Source organism: Bufo gargarizans, chromosome 2 (assembly GCF_014858855.1).
Source record: "Bufo gargarizans isolate SCDJY-AF-19 chromosome 2, ASM1485885v1, whole genome shotgun sequence".
Taxonomy (NCBI): Eukaryota; Metazoa; Chordata; class Amphibia; order Anura; family Bufonidae; genus Bufo; species Bufo gargarizans.
This window is the reverse complement of record NC_058081.1, coordinates 409,881,874-409,907,621: the sequence shown is the minus strand read 5'-3', so window position 1 is coordinate 409,907,621 and position 25,748 is coordinate 409,881,874. Positions and strand designations below refer to the sequence as shown.

The window sequence follows — 25,748 nt, the reverse complement described above, 5'->3', positions numbered from 1 at the left end:
TCCCGATTGCCGCTCCTTCCCCATTGACTATAAGTGGGGCAGGGCAGAGTTCTGGTGGCAGCGCGGACTAAAATTCCTGCATCCGAATGCTCTAAAACCCAGAAGCAAACAGGGTTCACTCCTGAGATCAGGGGAGTCTGGTGCATTGTGTGGCAGCTTCTGTTCTCTGGAATGAACTGAAGCTGCTGCACACTAGTTCCCAGGGAGCCTCAGCCTGTGGCTGACAATTGCTTGTTGTAGAACTATAAAATAGTGCAAAAAATTCAAACCATCCCTCTAAAATTTAAAGAGAAAAATACACATGGTATCACTGTGCAAAAATACCTCTTAGTATAAAAATATTTTTTTTAAACAGTGAAAAAGTTAAATGCTGATTTTTGGTCCCTTCACCTCTTAAGGCCTCATGCACACGACCGTTGTGTGCATCCGTGGCCGTTGTGCCGTTTTCCGTTTTTTTTCACGGACCCATTGACTTTCAATGGGTCCGTGGAAAAATCGGAAAATGCACCGTTTGGCAGCCGCATCCGTGAGCCGTGTTTCCTGGCCGTGAAAAAAAGGACCTGTCCTATTTTTTTCACGGCCAACGGTTCACGGGCCCATTCAAGTCAATGGGTCCGTGAAAGAACACGGATGCACACAAGATTGGCATCCGTGTCCGTGATCCGTGGCCGTAGGTTTTAGTTTCATACAGACGGATCCGAAGATCCGTCTGCATAAAAGCTTTTTCAGAGCTGAGTTTTCACTTCGTGAAAACTCAGATCCGACAGTATATTCTAACACAGAGGCGTTCCCATGGTGATGGGACGCTTCTAGTTAGAATACACTACAAACTGTGTACAAGACTGCCCCCTGCTGCCTGGCAGCACCCGATCTCTTACAGGGGGATATGATAGTGCGGCACCTGAAGGGGTTAATTGTACTATCATATCCCCCTGTAAGAGATCAGGGCTGCCAGGCAGCAGGGGGCAGACCCCCCCCCCCTCCCCAGTTTGAATATCATTGTGCGGCCCCCCCTCCCCTGTTAACTCGTTGGTGGCCAGTGTGCGCACCCCCCTCCCTCCCTCCCTCTATTGTTTTAATACATTGGGGCCAGTGTGCGCACCCCCCCAACCCCCCCCTCCCTCCCTCTATTGAAATAATAGCATTGGGGCCAGTGTGCGCCCCCCCCCCCCCCCCCCCCCCGATCATCGGTGGCAGCGGAGTAGAAGATTTTCATACTTACCTGGCTGCTGGCTGCTGCGATGTCTGCGTCCGGCCGGGAGCTCCTCCTACTGGTAAGTGACAGCAATGCGCCGCACAGACCTGTCACTTACCAGTAGGAGGAGCTCCCGGCCGGACACAGAGATCGCAGCAGCCAGCAGCCAGGTAAGTATGAATCTTCTACTCCGCTGCCACCGATGATCGGGAGGGGGGGGGTTGCGGGGGCGCGCACACTGGCCCCAATGCTATTATTACAATAGAGGGGGGGGGGGGGGGGGGGGGGTTGGGGGGGCGCGCACACTGGCCCCAATGCTATTATTACAATAGAGGGAGGGAGGGAGGGGGGTGCGCACACTGGCCACCAACGAGTTAACAGGGGAGGGGGGGCCCACTGGCCACCAATGAGTTAAAAACAGGGGGGGGGGGGGGTCTGCCCCCTGCTGCCTGGCAGCACCTGCCAGGCAGCAGGGGACAGTCATGTACACAGTTTTTTTGTATATTCTAACCTGAAGCGTCTCCATCACCATGGGAACGCCTCTGTGTTAGAATATACTGTCGGAAATGAGTTTCACGATGTAGCTCATATCCGACAGTATATTCTAACATAGAGGCGTTCCCATGGTGATGGGGACGCTACAAGTTAAAATATACCATCGGATTGGAGAAAACTCCAATCCGATGGTATAACAGAACTCCAGACTTTACATTGAAAGTCAATGGGGACGGATCCGTTTGAAATGGCACCATATTGTGTCATCAAATGGATCCGTCCCCATTGACTTGCATTGTAATTCAGGACGGATCCGTTTGGCTCCGCACGGCCAGGCGGACACCAAAATGACTTTTTTTTCATGTCCGTGGATCCTCCAAAAATCAAGGAAGACCCACGGACGGAAAAACGGTCACGGATCACGGACCAACGGAACCCCGTTTTGCGGACCGTGAAAAAAAACGTCCGTGTGCATGAGGCCTAAAAATGAAAGTGATCAAAAAGTCACACACCCCAGAATGGTATCAATGAAAAGTACAGAGCTTTCCTACCAAAATGAGCCCTCACATAGCCTGTTTACAACTACAAAAATGTATTAGTGGGTCAGAATAGGGCGATAAATATGTCAATTTCAAAATTTTGTTGGATTCAATTGCATGAAAAACTACAAATACATATGCGATATCACAGTAATCGTACTGACCTGTAGAAAGATAGCCCAGTTTTACCATATAGGGAACATTGTAAAAACAAAACCCAACCAGAATTTTTTTCCAGCATAGAATGCATTATTAAATGCACGAATTAGAAAGTACAACTTGTCCTGCAAAAAACAAGCTCTCACATGTGGCCATGTAAACTGAAAAATAAAAAAGTAATCGCGCAAGAAAGGCAGGGAGTAAAAAACAAACATCCGGGGCTGAAAGGGTAAAACTTTGTAGAGTCAGACACCACAGCTATGCTGCCAATGATATTGCTCCAGAGATGCAGGATCGCTCCCACACTAGTCCAGTCACGGGTGGGGGAGGGTCCGTTTACTAAAGCTCTGTGATCTTTTAAATATTCAAATATGTAATGGCAACACCATTTGTGTTTAGTGACAATAGGGCAGGTGCTGGAGACCATTTTTACTGTGCAGATTTTTTAGCCCACAAGTACCTACTGACCTTTGAAAATGAATCATGAATGCATTACCAATTCTTTGCATTTCTATACAGTTTTAGCACAACGCTATACATACCACTCAAAAGCTCTGCGTTCTGTTCGGTTTACCTGCTCACCGCAGTAATTGCACTGGTGAGCAGTGCAATTACAACTATGGTGACCCCAAGTGAATAGGAAGGAGCCATGCCATAGATGTGAATTGAGGCACCATACACTCATTACACTGCAATTGCTGTGGTGAGCAGGTAAAGGCAGGACTTGTATGGTGTTGGAACCCTGCAAGTCTAACCTTGATGACCTATCCCGTGAACAGTAGGAAAAAAAAAAAAAAACTTTAAAAAGGCAGACATTCTGTACTGCAGAGACGTACCTTGTCAAATGTAGCCTGTATTTTTGCTTTTATTTCTTCAAGCGTAAGGGGTGTTTTGGGTGACTTTGGAGTTTGTTGCTTGGCTTCTTGTTTCCCTTTTTGTTCTGGTGTCTAAAAGACAAAGAATAAGTTCACATTAAATACTAGTAAGCTCTCAAGAAACCCCCAAATGTCAGCAAATGGTGACTAGGGGGAATGTATCAACCTGTACTGACTTCCCTTTAGACATGCCAAAGAAAGGAAGCACACCAATATTAGGGTTGCACAGGGTATTCAACTTTATTCAATACTTTTTCACTCTGATGCGATGCAAATCCCTGTATTTTTTTCTATACTAAGCTGCACACACCCATGTTCTCCTAATAGGCCACACTGGAGAAGGGGGCATCCTCCTCTGATGCAACCCGCCACAGAAAACGCAGAGTGACTGATGGGGGAGAAAAGGAGGGCAGAGGACAGAAATGCACTGTGGTCCTCTATGCTCTGGGTTAAAAGACCTTTGTCATCGCCATGTGACCAGCACCATCCACTTGTTACTGGTCACATGGCAGTGACAGGTCCTTTATCTTTCAACATGAAGAAACATCCTGGAGTATTTATAGGCATTTGCTTCTTGCCTTGGCCTCATTACATTAGAAACTTCACATTAATAGGAAAAGTGACCCCATCATGTCCTCAAGATGGGCAACATAGGATTAGGATTGTCACTTAATAAGGCACATTAATAAGTCTGCATGTATTCCGCAAAAAGGTCTGGTGAATGGGGCCCAACTGTGACCCCATCCTGTACCTTGTATAATGGGCAACATGGGGTTAATGGTGTCACTATTAATGTGAACAAGGTCCAAATGCCCCCATGTGCCTCATTAATAGTAATCCCGTCAGCTACCTAGTCACATAATGCACAACATAGGGTTAAAAGGAACCTGTCACCTTTATGCTGACCTCACTGAGGTCAGCATAAATTAGTGACAAATGCTGATTTCACCGGTGTGTCACCATGAGCTAGAAGTGGTTGCTGAGAACCAGCATTAGAGATGAGCAAATTTCTGCTTATGAAATTCGTTCACACTTCGTTTGTAGGTAAAAGGTAAATTGCGATATGGATCATAACGCAATTCTATGACGGAATGCCTTCAGAGGCATTCTGTTATTCATTCCATTATAATAGAAGTCTATGGGCCACAAAACGGATCAGCCCTGTTTCCGTTATGCAGGGGAGTCCTTCCCTTTAATGTGAGGTACATGATGGGGTTATGAAAGGCATCGGATCTGCCTTCCAAGCCAGCTGGTCCCCGTCACCGCAGGGACCCACCATAAAACATTGCACGTGCTGTGATCAGTGCTGACCACAGCACAGCTAGGGTTAATGCGCCAGCATCAGTGTTTTCACCGACGCCAGCTCATACAGCAGGGGCATGGCTAACAGGAACAGCTAGACCCCCGCTGCTAATCAGGCGGGCGCAGATCTGTACAACGCTGCCATTTAAGTTAGAGTCCTCAGCACCGTACAGTTAGAGCTGGTTTCCTACGTATAAAACCAGAAAGTCAATGGACACTTTGTTTCAAATCGATTTGATGACAAGCACAGAAAATGTATAAGGTTTCCACACAAGAAAATAGGATTAATTAGTTATCTTTGCTAACTGCAGCACATTAAGTGTGGAACAGATAGTACAGAAGATATAGGCATGTTATTGCAAGGTACATTACTCCAAGTTAAAGGGGTTCTTCGGGCTCTCTTATATTGATCACCTATCCTAAGGATAGGTCAATATCAGATCGGTGGGTGTCCAACACCCCGCTGATCAAGCTGTATGAGAAGGCCACCTCCCATCTCTTCCTGTTCAGCATAGATGACCTATCCTCTGGTCAGCAGTGTTAAAAGTCCGGAGAACCTCTTTAACTATATTCTCTTCTACATCCGTATACATTCTACCAAATTACACAAAATGTTACAAAGGCATTGGACAAGATGGGGTACCTAGTACAGTCAACTTACAGGAATGGCTCCTGTTCTGACAAAACCTTCAGCCATTAATAAATGTACATTTTAGCCTTGCAAAGTGGCATAATTCTAGGTCTTCTACCTGGGACCACTACCAGTTCTGGGCTATTACAGGCTGAGAAAGGAACACACTTGTGAAATGGAATTACAAGCCCACAATTCAGACTAACAAAGATACCACTTATCTATGGCAAGATCATAAAACATAACTCACTTTTAGAGCTTTAGGAGTGGACGGTTCAGATGCCTTTCCATTGTGGCTTGACTTTTGAACGGATTTCACCTTTACTGGAGCAGGCTAGAAGATTACATTAAATACTTTAATTTTTCAAATTTAAAACCTGTAGAAATTTGTATTTTAAAACAGAAGTTTGTCCTCGTACAAAAGTGAATACTGCATACATAACCCAGTTTCAAACTATTGAAAACCAACAAGGGGACATTGAAACTGCTAGACAAGGTGATATTGCATGTTTAAATTCAGACTAGGGATCGACCGATATTGATTTTTTTAGGGCCGATACCGATACCTTGTGAACTTTCAGGCCGATAGCCGATAATTTAAACCGATATTCTGGGAATTTTCATTTTTGAAAAAATAAAAATAAATTCCCACAAATCTGCTGAAAATTAATGTTTATTGTTAATGTGTATTTTTTTTGTAAATCTTTTTTTCATTTATATTTAATATTTTGGTGTTTTTATTTTTGTAACTTTTAGCCCCCTTAGGGACTAGAACCCTTGTCCTATTCACCCTGATAGAGATCTATCAGGGTAAATAGGAGATCACACTGTCCCTGCTGCGCTTCGCTTCAATAGCGTCCTGGCTGCCATGGTAACCGATCGGAGCCCCAGCATTACACTGCTGGGGCTCCGATCGGAGGAGCAGGGGAGAGGGGATCCTGTGGGGTGGGGGGCCCTATGCGCCACCACTGCTTAATACTGGGGGGGGGAGGGGGGGCGCACTGCACCACCAATGCTTAATACTGGGGGGGGGGGGCGCCACCAATGAAGCTTAATCTCTAATTTATTCATATACAGGAGGCGGGCTGCGATCCGCGGCACCTGAGGAGTTAACTACCGCAGATCGCAGCTACAGCTCAGAGGTCGGGAGCCGGCTATGTGATCCTGCAGCCAGCTCCCGCCTCCTATATATGAATAAATGTGAGATTAAGCTTCATTGGTGGCGCAGTGGCCATAGCTCCTCCCCTCCTCTTGTCCCCTGTCCTTTTATTGGCGGCGGCAGCAGCACAGGGGGAGGAGACACTGCTCCTTCTCCCCTGTCCTGCTGCTGAGGGAACACAGAGCGCTGTCAGCAGCGCGATCTGTGTTCCCCATACGCTATCGGAATATCGGCAAAATAAATGCAGCTACCGATAGCGTTCAAAATCCTGAATATCGGCCGATAATATCAGTAAATCCGATAATCGGTCGATCCCCAATTCAGACAAGTCTTTTCAACTGCATTAACTATGTAACTATGCAACTGCACAAGTTGAAGTTATATGAACATTTGGTGGGCGGTTCATGTATACTGGATGAATCACTTATGTACTTTAGGGTATTTAAACAATACCATATACATTCACTTTTGGCCTGATAAAGACTAGGATATAGTCGAAATGTTGCCATGTTTGATTGATTAAGGCTACTTTCACACTTGCGTTCAGAGCGGATCCGCTCATATAATGCAGACGGTGGCTCTGTTCAGTACGGATCCGTCTGCATTATAGTGTTAAAATATTTCTAAGTGTGAAAGTAGCCTCAGACGGATCGGTCCAGACTTTCAATGTAAAGTCAATGGGGGACGGATCCGTTTGAAGATTGAGCCATAGTGTGTCGTCTTCAAACGGATCAATCCCCATTGACTTACATTGTAAGTCTGGACGGATCCGCACGGCCAGGCAGACACCCGAACGCTGCAAGCAGCGTTCAGGTGTCCGCCTGCTGAGCGGAGGACAGACGGTGCCAGACTGATGCATTCTGAGCGGATCCGCGTCCACTCAGAATGCATTAGTGCTCGACGGAAGCGTTCGGATCCGCTTGTGAGCCCCTTCAAACGGAGCTCACAAGCGGACAGCTGAACGCTAGTGTGAAAGTAGCCTAAGCTACAAAGAACTGGAAGAGTGCTGTAAACTTTCTTCATTCAAAATACTGTTCATTCTGTGACATACACAATGGATATAATTTATGGTGGGATAAACCTGTTGCATTTTACAAAACAAAAATTACCTTTTTAACTGGTGCTTCATCTTCATCATCATCCCTTAAAAAAAAATGTAGATGAACAGTTTAAAATGTTACATAAATAACCAGTCGCTCTTAGAGTAATCTACAATAACAGTCATGATAAAAATGAAAACTCCCAAAAAAATACAAAAAAACACACTTGTAGACTTAACCCTGTAGGGACCGGGCTCATTTTCACCTTAAGGACCAGGCCATTTTTTGCAAATCTGACCAGTGTCACTTTATGTGGTGATAAATTTAAAACTCTGACTTATCCAGGCCATTCTGAGACTGTTTTTTCATCACATATTGTACTTAATGACACCGGTAAAATGGAGTAAAGAATATATATATTTTTTTTAAATACCAAATTTAACAACATTTTTGAAACATTTGCAAATGTTTAAGTTTCAATTTCTCTACTTCTATAATACATAGTAATACCTCCAAAAATAGTTATTACTTTACATTCCCCATATGTCTACTTCACGTGGATCATTTTGGGAATGATTTTTTTTTTGGGGGGGGGGGGGGAAGAGATGCTACAAGGCTTAGAAGTTTAGACGCAAATCTTGAAATGACCCCATTCTAGAAACTACACCCCTCAAGGTATTCAAAATCTGATCTTACAGACTTTGTATCTATTTTCCATTAATTCTTGTGGAACACCTAAAGGGTTAACAATTTCAAAATTTACTGTCTGGTATGTTTATGTATGCATGTGGGAGCGTTCCCCTTAGTGTGATGCTGTCAGATACAGTCAGGTCCATAAATATTGGGACATCACAATTCTAACATTTTTGGCTTTATACACCACCACAATGGATTTGAAATAAAACAAACAAGATGTGCTTTAACTGCAGACTGTCAGCTTTAATTCGAGGGGTATTTACATCTAAATCAGGTGAACGGTGTTGGAATCGCAACAGTTTGCATATGTGCTTCCTACTTGTTAAGGGACTAAAAGTAATGGGACAATTGGCTTCTCAGCTGTTCCATGGCCAGGTGTGTGTTATTCCCTCATTATCCCAATTACAATGAACAGATAAAAGGTCCAGAGTTCATTTCTAGTGTACTATTTGCATTTGGAATCTGTTGCTGTCAACTCAAGATGAGATCCAGAGAGCTGTCACTATCAGTGAAGCAAGCCATCATTAGGCTGAAAAAACTAAAAACCATCAGAGAGATGGCAAAAACATTAGAAGTGGCCAAAACAACCGTTTGGAATATTCTTAAAAAGAACGCACCAGTGAGCTCAGCAACACCAAAAGACCTGGAAGACCACGGAAAAAAGGTTTGCAAAAAATTGAAAGACCTTTTCCCCAGTAAATTAAAAAAGCGTCACGATTAGAAAGTGTTCACCCATGGGGACTTTTCCTAACACTCCCAAGCGTGGCCACACCGCAGTGGTAATCGTACTTAACCGATTCCTGCTGCTGGGTTCTGGGTCCATCCCTGAAGTGCTGGCTCTGCAGGTCTCAGGTCTCCCTGCATCAGTTTGATGAGGGTTACAGGACATCGGAAGCCAATGACTGGCTTTAATGGTGACATGTCACCCATGACCCAGTGGCAAGAGCTGGCAGGGCAGTGTTGGGGCTGAAACCCAACAATGACAGCCTCAACCAAATGGTGCATATTGACTGATCATAAAATACGTGATAAAACATTATGAAATAAAAATAATTTAAACAAGACTCTGGTCACATGTTACATAAGGCTACTTTGTTTTTGTTGAATGCATCTCTAGTTAGACCAGAAAGATACTTTTGAGGCCCAAATGAAGACAGGGACCAGTGTGAATGATAGCCTCTGTTTAGCACCGTGATATATTGGCACTATATAAATGTAGAAAAAAAGTTTGCCATGTAACCTGCTTGTCATTATGAAACTTACTCATCATCGTCGTCCTCTTCATCATCGTCATCATCATCATCATCGTCGTCATCCTCCTCTTCTAACTTTATCCTTTTCTATTTGGATCAGCAAACTGGCAGTTAGGCTTTGTACAAACAGAAGGGTCAATAAAAAACAGCATGTTACTGTACCTGTGGAACCTTAGAAGTAGTAGCAGCAGGTCTTTTTGCATTCTTTGTTTCAGTGTTCTCCTCCTCCTCCTCTTCATCATCATCCTCTTCATCTGATGAGCCCAAATCCTCTAAAGCTACAGACAAAAAGACTAATAAAGCTCTAGGACTAAGATGTCGAAAACAAAAAGTTAATATTCTGTTTGGTGCCTTTAACCTACTAAAAAAAGTCTGCCTGAACTTCTAGTAATGAATCTGCTGTGACATCCACTGCTCGTAGAAAAAATGGTGTCTTCCCAGGATATTTGACTGCAGGGGCAGTTAACTTGGGTACTGCTCAGGAGGGTCAAGTATATGCAAAGAAGGGGAGCAGTAACGTTTTAAAACTTAGCTTTTAATGTGTCTATTCTCCCAAGGAGGGAGTAAAAGACCCATTACAAACAGAAAACACAGGACAGACAAGACCCCTGGGGAGTTGTGCCGCGTATGTAGCGCTGCGCACCAACCCAGGTGTCGTCCTCCCTAGGCCTATGGTGGTTAACACAAGGGCCTATGTTGGGGGGACCATTTGATCCCTAGTATCTAAAACATATGAGATGTTAGGGAATCAAGAAATGGAAAGGTCTTACCAGTTCTTGAGAAGGCCTCACTTGAATAACCTCATGTAATGGGTTAATACAGGAGGAGGTCACAGGGAGCAGGTAGGTACTTCGTCAGATGTCCATAGGTTGAGGAAAATAAACAGAGGTGTCCAGACGGCCGGATAGCAGAGTAGCCTCAAGATAGAAACTGACCCAGATACCTCCCTACTTGACCTAACCTGGCCCTAGTAACCTGACACGGGGTCCGTGCCCCGCCCGGAACCTAGCCCTGATATGGAATCCCTAGGTGACCCTATTGCAGGGTGACTAAGGGTGGGGTACTGTATGTCAAGGCTGGTGAAGATATTAGGTTCAATACCATGAAGTAGAGTAAAGGAAGTAAGCACAGAAAAAGTGCCTGTCTAATGATATGTAAGTGGCCCTTGTGTTAACCACCATAGGCTTAGGGAGGACGACACCTGGGTTGGTGCGCAGCGCTACACACGCGGCACAACTCCCCAGGGGTCTTGTCTGTCCTTCTGTGTTTTCTGTTCGTAAGGGGTCTTTTACTCCCTCCTTGGGAGAATAGACACATTAAAAGCTAAGTTTTAAAACATTACTGCTCCCCTTCTTTGCATATACTAGACATCCACTGCTCCCCATGACAGAGGTAGCTTGGGAAGGTTTTTGTGTTATCGGAAAATGACCTATTTAACCCCTTAAGGACCCTGCCATATTTCACCTTAAGGATCAGGCCATTTTCTGCAAATCTGACATGTTTCACTTATGTGGGGATTACTTTAAAACGCTTAAATACTTATCCAAGCCATTCTGAGATTGCCTTCTCACATATTGTACTTCATGACAGTGGTAAATTGGAGTCAAAATATTTTATTTTTATTTTGTTGTGCTTTTTCATAAGTGTATAAAACATTTATCTAAATATCATAATTATAGTGGATTTGATTAGACCTAAGAGGCCATATTGCTATAGGTATGCCTTTTTAAAAGATGGCCGAGAGAGGGTCATGAGAAGGATGCTGTTAAGATTTCTTCTCATGGCTGTACCAGTCTGAAAATAGGTGTTCTTGTCTCTATGGCTGAGAAAGATTCACTGAAAGGAGCTGGTGCTAATTACCTATACAGTTTGGTATTTATTAATGAAGCAGAAAATCTGTAACCAATCACACGTTGCTATAGCAGAGGAGGTACAGATATCTGAGAAAACAAGGTTCATCATATTATCTATAACAAATTTAGGAGTATGGGAAACATTCAAATGGTGCCTAAAAGTCTGTGCTTAATTTGTAGAAGTCCCCGCTTTATTGCGGATGTGTATGTAAGGCTACTTTCACACTAACATTTCCGGGTCCACTTGTGAGATCCGTTTGAGGGCTCTCACAAGCGGCCCAAAACGGATCAGTTTAGCCTCAATGCATTCTGAATGGATAAGGATCTGTTCAGAATGCATCAGTTTGCCTCCGTTCAGCCCCCATTCAGCTCTGGAGGCAGACACCAAAACGCTGCTTGCAGAGTTTTGATGTCCACCTGACGATGTGGAGCCAAACGTATCAGTCCTGACTTACAATGTACGGATCAGTTTTCAGACACAATATGGTGCAATTATAAACAGATCCACCTCCCATTGACTTTCAATGCAAGTCAAAAAGGATCCGTTTTCATTATGAACAAAAAATTCCATTCTGAACAGATACAAGGGTTTGCATTATAGGTGCGGATCTGTCTGTGCAGATACCAGATGGATCTGCACTTAACAGGTGTGAAAGTAGCCTTAGATTTACTACATAAATATTTTCAGTAAAGATGCATATTACTGAATAAGAAACCCAATATTGATATCAGAGGGCATCTCTGATTGGAATATTCATTTCATAGCCATATCAGGCTTGATCATTTATAAGTTGTGTCACAATACTACCCGATTATCTGAGATTTGTCACAAGTTTGTGCAGAGCAAGGGTTTGTATATGTCCTTATTGTTTTATATTTAATAAAAATGTAATACAACAGTCTCAATGATAATTATGTTTGAGGGGTATTGTGTATACATTGGTCTGTGATAGTCATCTAGTGGTGAATTTGGGGTACTGCATATTGTGTTTTTCTACTGATGCTTTGATTGTATTTTAAATTGTATAATTTATATTTTTGCTATCGCACAACAATTAAATTGTACTAAAGCCTGAGACTGTGGACAAACTTGTGTTCCTGGCGAAAAACTTTGTCTGATGTGCAATAAGTATAATCACTGCACGCAAGGAGCATAGTTCCTTTACAAGTTTGCAATTTGTTGCATATTTAAAGGGAACCTGTCATCAGCTTTAGGCTCCATTCACATGTCTGCAATTTCGTTCCGCATTTTGCGGAACGGAATTGCGGACCCATTCATTTCTATGGGGCAGCACACTTTCGGGTCCGCACTTCTGTTCTGCATAATAGAACATGTCCGATTCTTGTCTGCAATGGCAAACAGGCATATTCTATTAGTACCGGCAATATGCGGTCCGCAAAACGCAGAACACACATTGCTGCTTTCTGTGTTTTGCAGATCCGCGGCTCCACAAAACACGTTGCAGACGTGTGAATGGAGCCTTGTGCAGACCTCACTGAGGGCAGCATAAAATGGTGACAAATTGATTTCAGCAGTGTATCAATCATGAGCTAAAAGTGGTTGCCAAGAACCAGCATCATAATCATTGCAGCCTAGGCCTTGAAAGTTAAATCTAGGAAAACTAGGTAGAAGCCTCAGTCAACAGCAGGTAGGCAGGGAGAGCAGGAATCCATGAATAAGGCTAGGTCTACACGACAACATTTGTCGCGCGACATATAGGGCGCAACAGTTGTCGCGCGACATTTTGTTGCACCAATGTCGCTCGACAATTTTTATAATGGCAGTCTATGGTGTCGCACTGCAACATGCGAGATGTTGCGACTGCGACGCGACAGTCGCAGAAAAATACATCTTTAATGGATTTTCTGCGACTGTCGCGTCGCAGTAGCAGCATGTCTCATGTTGCAGTGCGACACCATAGACTGCCATTATAAAAATTGTCGCGCGACATTGGTGCAACAAAATGTCGCGCGACAAATGTAGTAGTGTAGACCTAGCCTAACCAGGACTCCGCATGTGGCAGTGACTCTTTTCCAGGCCCAGTCTGCAATGATTGCGAAGTTGGTTCTCGCCAACCAATTGCTTTTACACTACAGGCCGATGAAATCAAAGTCACCTGTCTCTACTTTATTCTGCCGTTAGTATGGGCAGCATAAAGTTGATGAATGGTATCCTTTAACGGAAATTTCTGCAATATAAATAAGTAAATCAGGACAGAAGGAAGAAATGTAATTTTTTACTACCACTTAGTCTTCATCTTTACATTGTTTGGAAAAAGATCTGTTACACAATACACATTAAAAATTTATTGAAAAGGTTTGTAATTTTTACACATATATAGCATATCACACATGCTTCAAATTATATCACAATATAGATTTTAGGCCATATTGACCACCTCTACTGAGTCAGCACTGCCTCCCACTGAAATGAATGGGGGACAAAGGACAAGGAGGCAGGGTTTCTTTTTAGCAGCTGTCTGCAACAAAACACCTGGTGAGCAGCCGCTAAGGCTCTGCATAGTTCAAGCTACTTACCAACAAGATGCTGCCCACTAACATATACAGGACCAGACCCAGACTTCAGCCGCAAAATCACAGGTGGCGTAATTTCAAATCCACCAAGTGAAACCTAGACGAAAATTTACAAGTTTATACAGAATAGTCCATTTTACCTAAAAATTCAACACCAATAAATGAATTGAGTGTAACCTCTCTAACCAATTGTTTACATACACAACTGTAGTTCAGTTGACTATTCCGTTTATGACAGAGCAATTTTCCAATAGTGTAGTTGAAATAGAAAAAATTAAATGCAATTCCGCCAGTTTTCTGGGTTTTGTTTTACAGTATTTACTATGCAGTAAAACTGGCTTGTGTTCTTCCTTCTCCGGGTCAGTACGATCACAGCAATGCCTAATTTGGATACTTTTTCTTTTTTCCCCACAAAATGTCCAGAAGATACTCTCCATCCACTACGGTCCCATTTTGTGATGTCGCCATCACAGCAATATAAAGTACATATACACCACCCACATCTCCCTTCAGCGCACAGGAAATTAACAGTAGGGTTGTTCAGCAATAATTTTGGTTGTTGCTAGGCACAGCTCACCTCCACCAAGAGGAATGCATACACTGAGCCACCCAGTGGACCGCCAATTGTAAATACGTAAGTGACAGCAGTAGTACCCATCACACCAGGCCCAGACGATATCTCTGAAGTTCCTGGGACGCCAATCCAGAGGCATTAATCCAAGGAGGCCAAAGTTTCTAAAATTTAGCTAGGGCCCCTATTCTTATAAACCCCATGTCTAGGTTAAGCAGCCAGTTAATCTTGGCTATGTATTCGGTTCTACTGGGGCTGCACTCATCCAGCCAATGTTGAGCAAGTTTGTCAGCCATATATAACATTCTGGCCACCACCACCCTACCAGGATCAGTAATTGGCAGGCCTTCCACGCATCTTAATACACTTACAAATGGGGTATGCTGTTACATTGGATGTGACAGCATACAAGTACAACACAGCTCAAAAAGCCATCGAGAGCCAAGCAAGACCATAGCATATGCAACACACACACAAAGCACTTTGAATCTGAGTGGAGTCCATTATCAAATAAGAACTGAGGTGTTTTATGAACCATTCATTTTATAAACCAACTAATTACCAAACTGCAGAACTAGTCTACTAGCTGAACCCCAATCCTTTACACACAAGTAACTTTCTCCAGAAAACAGAGCACCTGAAAAGTTGAGATAATTTCACAGAAACAAGATGCACTGAATCGTCAGGCCACTTCTTTTGGACCAACTCAGTATTCCATTGGCAGTCAACATCACACGCATGCAGTGGATTAAGGGCGTTCTCCAGTTTTCCTATCCTGAAGATAAGTTCTCAATCAGATCAGCGGGGACCGGACTGCTGGCCCCCTGCCGATCAGCGTATGAGCGATGTGTTCTCTTCACTGTTTGAACGCATCTTGTTCTTTAATCATTGTATGCTGGTAGTGGCGAGCGACATTGTAAGGCTAGTTTCACACTAGCGTTCGGCTGTCCGCTCGTGAGCTCCGTTTGAAGGGGCTCACAAGCGGAGCCGAACGCTTCCGTCCAGCCCTGATGCAGTCTGAATGGATGCGGATCCGCTCAGACTGCATCAGTCTGGCGGTGTTCAGCCTCCGCACGGCCAGCTGAACGCTGCTTGCATTGTTCGGGTGTCCGCCTGGCCGTGCGGATCCGTTCAGACTTATAATGGAAGTCAATGGGGACGGATCTGCTTGAAGATGACACCATATGGCTCAATCTTCAAGCGGATCCGTCCCCCATTGACTTTACATTGAAAGTCTGAACGGATCCGCTCAGGCATCTTGCGCACTTAGAAAATTTTCTAAGTTATTAATGCAGACGGATCCGTACTGAACGGAGCCTCCGTCTGCATTAATATGATCGGATCCGTTCAGAACGGATCCGATCAAACGCTAGTGTGAAAGTAAACTAACTGAGCGTTCTAGTCCACAAGAAGTAGACTGACGATTTGGTGAATTTTAACTTGGGCTTTGTGGTCTTTATTGTGGCTCATTTTGGCGCTCTGTCACCTGTTGAGTTGATAATTCTATTTGATAATGTCACTGAATATTCTGTAAGTTACAATAACAATGTTCTATACATACAGTACTTACCGTTGGTTGCACAGATGGTCTCAAAGATGCAAGAACAATCTTCAGTTGTTTCCCTTCATAGTTCATTCCTTCAGCTTCAACAATGTGTAATTCATCTTTAGCACCGGCACCTAAACTAACCTGAAAAACAAACCATGTTTTCACATATGTATGATGTAGCCATTGGATAGATCAATATCTGTTCAAGGTTGTTCAGGCACTCTAACCATCAGCTGTCTGAACGGAAGAGATATAGGTGGAGAAAGCCATGAAAAAAAGCTATAAATAACTATTTATTTGTTCTTGAAGGGAGCTAAAGCACATCTAAATTAAAGTATCTCAAGGGCCATTAAGAGTTTCTTGTTAACCGAATTTGGTGCAGATTCCATGGTTAAAAAAATAAATAAAATGCAGGCAGCCACGTGTGGAAACCGCCTCACTGATTTAAAGAGGACCTTTCAACACTCCTGACATGCCTGTTTTAACAGCTTAATGCATAAATTCTGGAGCATCTATTCTTATGGCTCTATGTTGTGCCATTCCTCTTATTTCAACTAGAAGTTATGAGTTAATGGCTAGCAGCCTGCAGTAAGGGTACACAGGGGTGGTAACCAGTTGGGAGTTTGCACCTGCTCAGTCTCACCGTGCGCCGTGGACACATGGCAGCACCTGGAATCTGCCTCACAGGACGCACTGCACACGTTCCTGTCGGCAATGAGTGAATAAATTAGCAGTGTGGCGGTGCTGGGCGCCAGAAGGGGCGTGTCTGGGCGCCAACGGCCGGAGGGACAGCCCCTTTGTCTCCTTACTCAGGTAATTACCATATTAATAAAAGCGATTTTCTAGACAAAGGACAACACTTAGGGTAGTAATACTAGTATATTTTACTACAAAACAAGCAGACTGATGTGATGTCACTAACATCCAGGTGACAGAATCTCTTTAAATATCTGCTAAAAAGTTATCGCTGATGACCGATATTAGTCCCGACTGTCTGCTGTGTGAAACATGGCTCCCACACACTCCAGAGTGTATGTCCTCTATCTTTAAAGAGATGATGGCCTCTACATATATTGCACGTCATCAAGAAGTTAAATGAAAGTGGTAAATCAGTTGGATGGATAGAAACTATAACTATGCACACTGATAAATGTGCCACAGTTGCAGAGACAGCAGACATGGCTAAAAGGAGGCACGTGTCTGCTTAGCATTTCTCACCAACGTGCCTACACCTCAGTCAAACCGTAGCCACCAAATCTGTCTATTCCAAGTTTACTGCCAAACCATAGCACTATTAGGGGAAACTAGATAATACACCTATATAACATCCAGAAATATCCTACAAGTGGATTCAGCAGTTTAAAGATCTTCCCATACTTACTGTTCTCAATGACAACTGATGCTCGCTTTCATCATCATCCACTTTAAATGTATACTCCTTCTTGTCTGCCTTGAGTTCACACCCTACAAAGTGTAGATTGGAGAAAAAAACATGTAACACTCATTTTCTCATATTGATGACCTATCCGCATCTGCTGTAATTACACAGCTCTGACGCAATGTTAACAGCAGATAAACCGTAAAAGGAACAACGCTCGCACAAGTGGTATGCCGTCAGACAGCTGATCAACGGGAGTGTTGGGAATCGGACCCCAGCTGATCTAATGACAACCACCTAGTGAGTAAACTGAACAACCTCTAAGTGGAACGCACTGGATCTACTAAGAAAACCTGAGATTTACATTTTGTCAGCTGTATTGATAGAAATAAATCATTAGTTACATTAAAGAGGTTTTCTACACATGAGAAATACTAGCATTCAGTGGACCTGTCTCAGAAAGATTGTTTCCTTAATACTTGGAGTTTTCTGAGACTTTATAACCGATTACCTAGTTTCCTAGGAAACTAGATCTTGGTATTATATTGGCCCCTTAAAGATCGGGCCTATTTTCATTTTTCCTCATGTTCCAATAGCCATAACTTATTTTTCCAGATGAGGGCTTATTTTTGGTGGGACAAGATACATTTTTAATGCCAACCAGTAAATGTACCATGTCTTGTATAAGAAAATGGGGAAACAAATATTTGGCAAAATTGGAAATAAAAAAAATGAAAAATCAAGCAAGGTTTGGATGGTTCACTATGCACTAAAAATGACCTGACGTTCTTATTCTGCTGCTTAATACAAATGCGGCGATACCAAACCTGCAGTTTTGTTTTACTACTTTAAAAAAATGAAAACCTTTATAAAAATCAATTTTCTTTGCATCTATATATTCTGACAGCCATAATTTAATATTTTGGTCCACAGAGCTGTAAAAAGGCTTGTTGTGACAATATGACAGGTATCCTTTAAGAATCCAGGGAGAGAGCAGAGGTCAGCTGAACATAACTTAGTCCCATGTCACTATGTGCCGCCATTATTTAGAAAAATGAACTTTTATAATATGCAAAGGAGCCTCTAGGAGCAGGGGGGCGTTGCACCCGCTCCTAGAGGCTCTGTTCGCTTACCTCTTTCCACACCCTTCTACACTTGATTGACAGGGCCAGACCAGTGTTGGTCTCCTGTTTGCCGGGTAAATCTCGCACCTGCGCCATCCCGATCAGTATTCTGCGCAGGCACAGTGACTGAAGGACGTGTGCCGACAGCCAGCTTCCTCACTGCACCTGTGCTGAATACGTCGCAGTGGGGAAGCCAAGGAAACCAACGCTGGCCTAGCCCTGTCAGTGTAGAAGGGCTTTTTTCACTTTTTTTATAACCATTAGCCCCCATGGCACCTAGTACATAGGATCTTTTCATCCCATCTCCTCTATTAGGGTGAACAGGATTTTTACTCCCTCCATTCTGAGCTATGCCTCGTGCATAGCTCAGCATGGAGAATGCTATGAAGGCAGGGATCGCTCCATCAGCATCCCGCCTGCAATGGCAAACGATCGGATCCCTGCAATTTTACTGCAGGGGCTCTGATCAAAAGGCAGAGGGAACGACATGCCTCTCTTCACTCACACGTGCCATGAACAGCATTGCTTGTGGCACCTGAGGTGTTAAATGATGGGGCACTGCAATCACTGCTCCCCGTTAGTGCAGCGGGCGCTGGCTGTATTAAACAGCTGCCACACAGCACGTATGAGCAGGGTCATTACATAGGCACACTCCATACACACAGGGCGTATAACACCATATATTCGGCATTATCGGTTAAGGGGTTAAAGTGTAACTGCAGTTTACATTTCTCTTTTGCTTATGTGTAGTGACAGTGACTGGGAACATTTTGTAATATACTTTATTTAGGGAAACGTTTATGGTAGAAAACTTGGGCCGAAATGTCCGTTTGCAGCGCTCTTTCAAATGAGCGTTGCTAAGGGTCGTCATTCTTCCATCAGCATAGTACTGTGCTGACAAGGGAGACTGGGTGTGCTGGGGGTTGCCTGCCTTGCTCCATTAGTCTGGTGAGGACAGGAGCGCAATAAGTTTGTCCAGTGTGTTTAATTTAAACCTAATTAAATATGGACTTCTACACTATGTATGGTGGACACACCGAAGTTATGAAGAGACGCCGGCCTCTTCATAATGTCAGCACATACAGTGCCAGTTATAAATGTGAGACAGCTTCCAAGCAGTCTTACATTTAGACCATTATCTACACTGCCTGTCCCCCCCCAAAAAAATAATTAAACTTTAGCTTTGATTACGGCACACATTCACTGTGGAATTGTTTCGATAAGCTTCTGCAATGTCACAAGATTTTTTTCCATTTAGTGTTGCATTAATTTTTCACCAAGATCTTGCATTGATGATGGTAGCGTCTGACTGCTGTGCAAAGCCTTCTCCAGCACATCCCAAAGATTCTCAATGGGGTTAAGGTCTGGACACAGGTGGCCAATCCATGTGTGAAAATTTGAGCCCGATGAATTATGGCATTGTCATCTTGGAATATGCCCGTGCCATCAGGAAAGAAAAAAATCCATTGATGGAATAATCTGGTCATTCAGTATGTTCAGGTAGTCAGCCAACCTCATTCTTGGAGCACATACTGATGCTGAACGTAGACCTGACCAACTGCAGCAACCCCAGATCATTGCCCTGCCCCCGCAGGCTTGTACAGTAGGAACTAGGAACTTACCCTGATGCGCCCATCACTCTGGAACACTAAATCTGGACTCAGACCACATGACCTTCCATTGCTCCAGATTCCAGTCTTCATGCTCCCTAGCAAATTAAAGTCTTTCTGGTTTGCCTCACTGATTAGAGGTTTTCTTACGGCTACACAGCTGTTTAGTCCCAACCCCTTGAGTTCCCTTTGCATTGTGCTTGTGGAAATGCTCTTGCTAACAAACAGAGCCCTGAGTTCTACTGTTTTTCTTTGATTCGCTTTCACCAAACTTTTAAGTGATAGCCGATCATTCAGTATTTTTTCCCGCCACATTTCTTCCTTGAATACGATGGGTCCCCGCTATGCTTCCAGTTTTTAATAGTGCGTTGGACAATTCTTAACCCAATTTTAGTATATATTTTAATAGTACGGGCGTTTTCCGATGAGATTATGCCCATGTTTATATTTTGTTATTTATGTATTTATTTTTATTCTAGGGAAAGGGGGTGATTTAAACATCTTTTTATATATTGTTTTACTTTTTTCATAGCTTGTGTTTGAGGCTACAAAATGCTGTATTTTTTTTATTCTATATCAATATGTTTATCATACATATCCATAGTGGTACAGAATTACAAAAAAATTTATGTTGGTTTGCCACCTGCTGGCCAAAATAAGAATTGCGGCGTCAATACCCTGGGTCTCTTCAGAAAGACCCATGATATTGAAATCAATTACTGGCATATTCATTGGCCGCTGAAGATACTGGTAAGAAACACTGACATTTAGGTCTACTTTTTGTTTTAGCTGGGATAACTACTTGTATAAAAAATACTAGCCCAATACAGACTATGAAATTATAAAAAGCAGCAAGATCAATGTTCTATGTGCCCTTTCCCTCTGATCATGGTTTTCACCATGTCCAGCTAATGTTCTATTGGTCCATTAGATTTTTTTTATTTCATACAGTCCACAGAGACTTTATGCTATGATTAAGCACATACCTATCTAAAATGCATAAACTGTTGGGACTTTTTATCATAATGCATATTGCTTTTTTATGGATTTCAATTAATTACTAGTTTTTAGAAGATAGGATCCATTTTTCTGCTTTGTACTGTTGTGCATGCCAAGTCAGGCGTTGGATCCTGATACTTCATAATATCAGCAGCCATGCCTACGACACACAGACCAGTGACCCATACACTCATGTCTCCATGGGATGATTGGTGCATCACTCTGGAACAGGGCAATTCTGGATTCATCACATCACATGACCTTCCAGAGTCCAATCGTTATGCTCCCTAGCAAACTCAAGCCTTTTTTCCTGGTTTGCCTCACGGATTAGTGGTTTTCTTACGGGTACACAGCTGTTCAGTTGCAATCCCTTAAGTTTCCTTCACATTGCAGGCGTGGAAATGCTCTTACTTTCACTATTAAACATAGCCGTGAGTTTTACTGATTTTCTTTGATTTGAAATCAAACGTTTAAGTGATCACCCATTCAGGATTTTTTTCCTGCCACATTTCTTCGAATACGATGGGTCCCCACTATCCTGCCAGTTTTTAATAATGCGTTGGACAGTTCTTAACCCAATTTTAGTAGTTTCTGCAATCTCCTTAGATGTTTACTTGATGTATGCCAATGATTTAACCCTTCTCAAACGTGGTGCATGCCAATGCTTTAACCCTTCTCAAACAGACTAACATCTTTTCCATGACCACGAGATGTCTTGCAACGTGGTTGTTTAAGAAATGAGAAGCAACTCATTGCACCAGTTGGGGTTAAATAACTTGTTGCCAGCTGAAAGATAATCAGCCATGCAGTAATTATCCAATAGAAGGTTCATAACTATTTGCTTAGTTAAAACCAGGTGGCGACTTTTTTTGGACAGGCAGTGTATGACCTGGTGTGAGCAGGGAAAAGTTGCAGATAACAGCACAACTAACCGCTATCTGCATCTGAACTAAGCCTAATTTAGGCGTAGTTCAGATTAGTAAAAGACCCCCCTAAGTATCTGTTGTCTATATTGTTAGACTATAGGCCAGTTACATAGTGTATGAATACAGATATGATATTGAAATATTTGTAAGTTTCAGTTAAAGGGGTTCTGCAGTTCTTTATCTAATGACCTGTCCTCTGGATAGATCATCAGCATTTGATTGGCAGGGGTCCGACATCCGGGACTCCTGACGATAAGCTGTTTCAGAAAGCAGAGGCGCTCCAGGAGCCCCGCAGCCCTCGATTTCCTTTAGGAGCGCTGCTGTCTTCTCAAACAGCCGATATGGGGGGGGGGGGGGGGGGGGGGGGGTTCCTGGTGTCTTCCACCACAGATCATGATGTATCCAGAGGTTAGATCATCAGAAAGAACTTCAGTATCCCTTTAAGTAAAGCTGTTTTAAGTTACATATGTAAGAGTTGTTATTCTTGGCAATACCATGGCAACATACTGGTAGAAACAGAGCAATCCCACTGGCTAGGAGGAAAGGGGAATTTTGACAATCTAACTGGTAATATTTCATCCATATGAGTAACTTCAGATATTGCTAAAGATAATTATTGATACCTTCTCCCTTCAGCTCACTTATCAAGCAATCGCAATCTTTCAACAGGTTTATAAATAGTGGCAGATTGTGGAGTCTAATCACGCTCTGCTGCCAACAAACAGATTAAGCATGTAGGCAAGCGACCGCATTAGTGATCGCTACTCCCCACACTGTGGGGATCGCTGCATGTAAACGCAGCAGTCTCCTCCACTGACAAGCAGACGATGGTCAGAAATTAACACTTCCCTCCTGATCACATAATTAATGAAGGCCTCAGGGCTCTTTCACACCAGCGTTCTTTTCTTCCGGCATAGAGTTCCGTCGTCGGGGCTCTATGCCGGAAGAATCCTGATCAGTTTTATCCTAATGCATTCTGAATGGAGAGAAATCCGTTTATGGCGTCTTCAGTTCCGGAACAGAACGTTTTTTTGGCCGGAGAAAATACTGCAGCATGCTGCGCTTTTTGCTCCGGCCAAAAATCCTGAAGACTTGCCGCAAGGCCGGATCCGGAATTAATGCCCATTGAAAGGCATTGATCCAGATCCGGCCTTAAGCTAAACGTCATTTCGGCACTTTGCCAGATCCGACGTTTAGCTTTTTCTGAATGGTTACCATGGCTGCCGGGACGCTAGAGTCCTGGCAGCCATGGTAAAGTGTAGAGGGGAGCAGCATACTTACCATCCGTGCAGCTCCCAGGGCGCTCCAGAATGACGTCAGGGCGCCCCAAGCGCATGTATCACGTGATTGCATGGCACGTCATCCATGTGCATGGGACGCTCTGGTGTCATTCTGGAGCGCCCCGGGAGCCGCATGGACTGTAAGTATGCCGCTCCCCACTACTACTATGGCAACCAGGACTTTAATAGCGTCCTGGGTGCCATAGTAACACTGAAAGCATTTTGAAGACGGATCCGTTTTCAAATGCTTTCAGTACACTTGCGTTTTTCCGGATCCGGCGTGTAATTCCGGCAAGTGGAGTACACGCCGGATCCTGACAATGCAAGTGTGAAGGGGTTATCCCAGGACTAAAGTAAAAAATGAAAATAAGACAGACATAGTATACCGCAACCTCTTTCTAATAAAGCTAGAACCAGCCCTGTACCTCACATGGATCCAGAGAGCTCCACATTCATTGCTCTGCTAGATATATATCAAGCTGGCAGAGCAAGGGGAGTGTCCTTTCTGCTGCAGCTAAGGGGTGTGTCCATGCTCTCCTTTTCACAGCTCAAGGGGAGTGTCTTTTCTGCTGTAGCTAAGGGGGGTGTCTCAGCTCGCCCCATCTCAGCTCAGGAGGCAGTTAAAGGCTGAAACTGAGCATGTGCAGCCTTCTCAGTGAGCAGGACAAAGAAACAGGGAAAAAAATAAATACAAAAATTCTGTTTTGTGACCGGAAGGAAGCAGCAAGAAACTAAGGGTACGTTAACACTTGGGGCAGAGGATACCTGCTGGCAGTTCCGTCGCCGGAACTCCCTGACTGATCCGGCAATCCGGACGCAAACTGATGGCATTTGTCAAACGGATCTGGAAAAACTGATCCAGTATTAATTTCTTTGCATTTTTAAAAGGTCTGGGCATGCGCAGACCAGAAAGCTGGATCAGTTTTGCCAGAACACTTAGTGCCGAAACCAGCATTAATACACTTCAATGTAAATTTATGCCAGTTCAGTATTTTTTGGCCGGAGAGAAGTTTGCAGCATGCTGCGGTATTTTCTCCGTCCAAAAACGTGAGAGGGACTGAACGGATGCATCCTGAACTGAATGCTCTCTTTCCGGAATGCATTAGGATGAAACGGATCCGTTTTCCGCCCGGTATTAAGCTCCTGTGATGGAACGCCATACCAGAAAACAAAAGCGCTAGTGTAAGAGTACCCCGAGACAGTCTTTGTTTCCATCGGTATTCTAGATTTAGTGCTTCTTCAAAGAGGGAACACATTCTAGGTATGAAATCAAATTATACTGGTAGTGTTCAAGGGTGGCAGCATACTGCAAATCGTGGTACGTAAGTAAGGCAGACATGGACCCTCACCATCATTAACCGATGGAAAGACAAAGGAACACGGGGGGCCCCCATCACTGCTGGTGACCACTCATTCTGCGATCACCTACACACACGGGCCGCGAGCTGCCTCTGGGTGGCCAACACGTGGTAGCAGCATGGCGCCCGATGAGTGATCACGTGAGCGGGCACCTCCACAGACCTGCAGCCGATGGGCACTTGTTTTGCCAGTCTATCGCTGTACACCCAAAGGAATGTCCTAGTAATGCCCCGGTGTCACCCTCAATCTAAAAACTATAAATACAAAATCTACTCCTCGAGCTGAAACAAGGCAAAATCAGATTAGAGGCTAAATACCGAAAAGGAAGTTCTGCGGGCGAAGAGGAGCCATGTTGTCCATATCCACGCTGTCTTCCATTCTCCACACACAACGAGCTACAATGGACGGTGTAATGAGGCCAGGCGCCCGCGAGACACTGCTTTATATAGACACCGAGGGTCTCGCGATAATGCGGAACTGGGCGGGGTTTCTGGGCCGCAATAAGCCGGGCTTTGATTGGTTGTGTGGTCCTCAGTGCGACGTGTTTTTTCTTTTTCTTTGTCGTTGCCAGTCAGTGAAAAATATAAAATATAGTAGCGTTAAAACAATTTCTCCTTAACCCGAAAACTTGTATACCCCCCCTAAAAAAATCTGGGAATCTAGTGAGAATAAGGTAAAAGAATAGGATCAGGCGACCCCCTTCACAGGAACAATGCTAATGGTGGCCCCACCTATGCTATGTAGCATATCAGGGACAGGACACATCTATGGCAACCAATCGGCCAGAAAAACTAGAAATTGTTGCTCCTATAATTTCACAGGTCCGCAATATACGGGCACGGGCCGTGTACTCCCTGCATCAGGGATGCAGACCCACAGTGTTTGTGTCCGTGCCTCCGCACCGCAAAAAAAATAGAACTTGTTCAATTTTTTTACGGTACGGATGGATCACGGACCCATTCAAGTTGAATTTATTTATTTCATGCACTTATATAGCGCTACTATATTCTGCAGCGCTTTACAGACATCATCCACAATCTAAGGTCCCGATCAGTATGTCTTTGGATCTCGATCCGTCGTGGCTGCAGCACGGATGTTGTCCGTGCATTGGGGACCGCATGAGGCCTTAGCAATGATCTGGACAATGCTTGATTTTGTATGGAGGCGTATTTCTATGGGAGTCTGAATTAGTGCAGACTGTTCTTACTACAGAGGTTTGG

General features: G+C 43.8%; 1 protein-coding gene across 1 annotated transcript in view; it reads right to left on the bottom strand.

The window, feature by feature from the left end:
* The window catches only part of NPM1 (nucleophosmin 1), a 30,771-nt gene extending 5,785 nt beyond the window's left edge, over positions 1 to 24,986 (bottom strand). The window contains exons 1-9 of the mRNA XM_044280869.1: positions 24,846 to 24,986; positions 17,234 to 17,316; positions 15,874 to 15,993; positions 13,736 to 13,829; positions 9,507 to 9,622; positions 9,355 to 9,431; positions 7,465 to 7,498; positions 5,447 to 5,530; positions 3,225 to 3,335 (exon numbers count right to left, since the gene is read on the bottom strand). Coding sequence (XP_044136804.1) covers positions 3,225 to 3,335; positions 5,447 to 5,530; positions 7,465 to 7,498; positions 9,355 to 9,431; positions 9,507 to 9,622; positions 13,736 to 13,829; positions 15,874 to 15,993; positions 17,234 to 17,316; positions 24,846 to 24,906 — 780 coding nt within the window. The 5' untranslated portion in view covers positions 24,907 to 24,986. The remainder of the gene's footprint in view (positions 1 to 3,224; positions 3,336 to 5,446; positions 5,531 to 7,464; positions 7,499 to 9,354; positions 9,432 to 9,506; positions 9,623 to 13,735; positions 13,830 to 15,873; positions 15,994 to 17,233; positions 17,317 to 24,845) is intronic.
* Between the last annotated feature and the right edge of the window lie 762 nt (positions 24,987 to 25,748).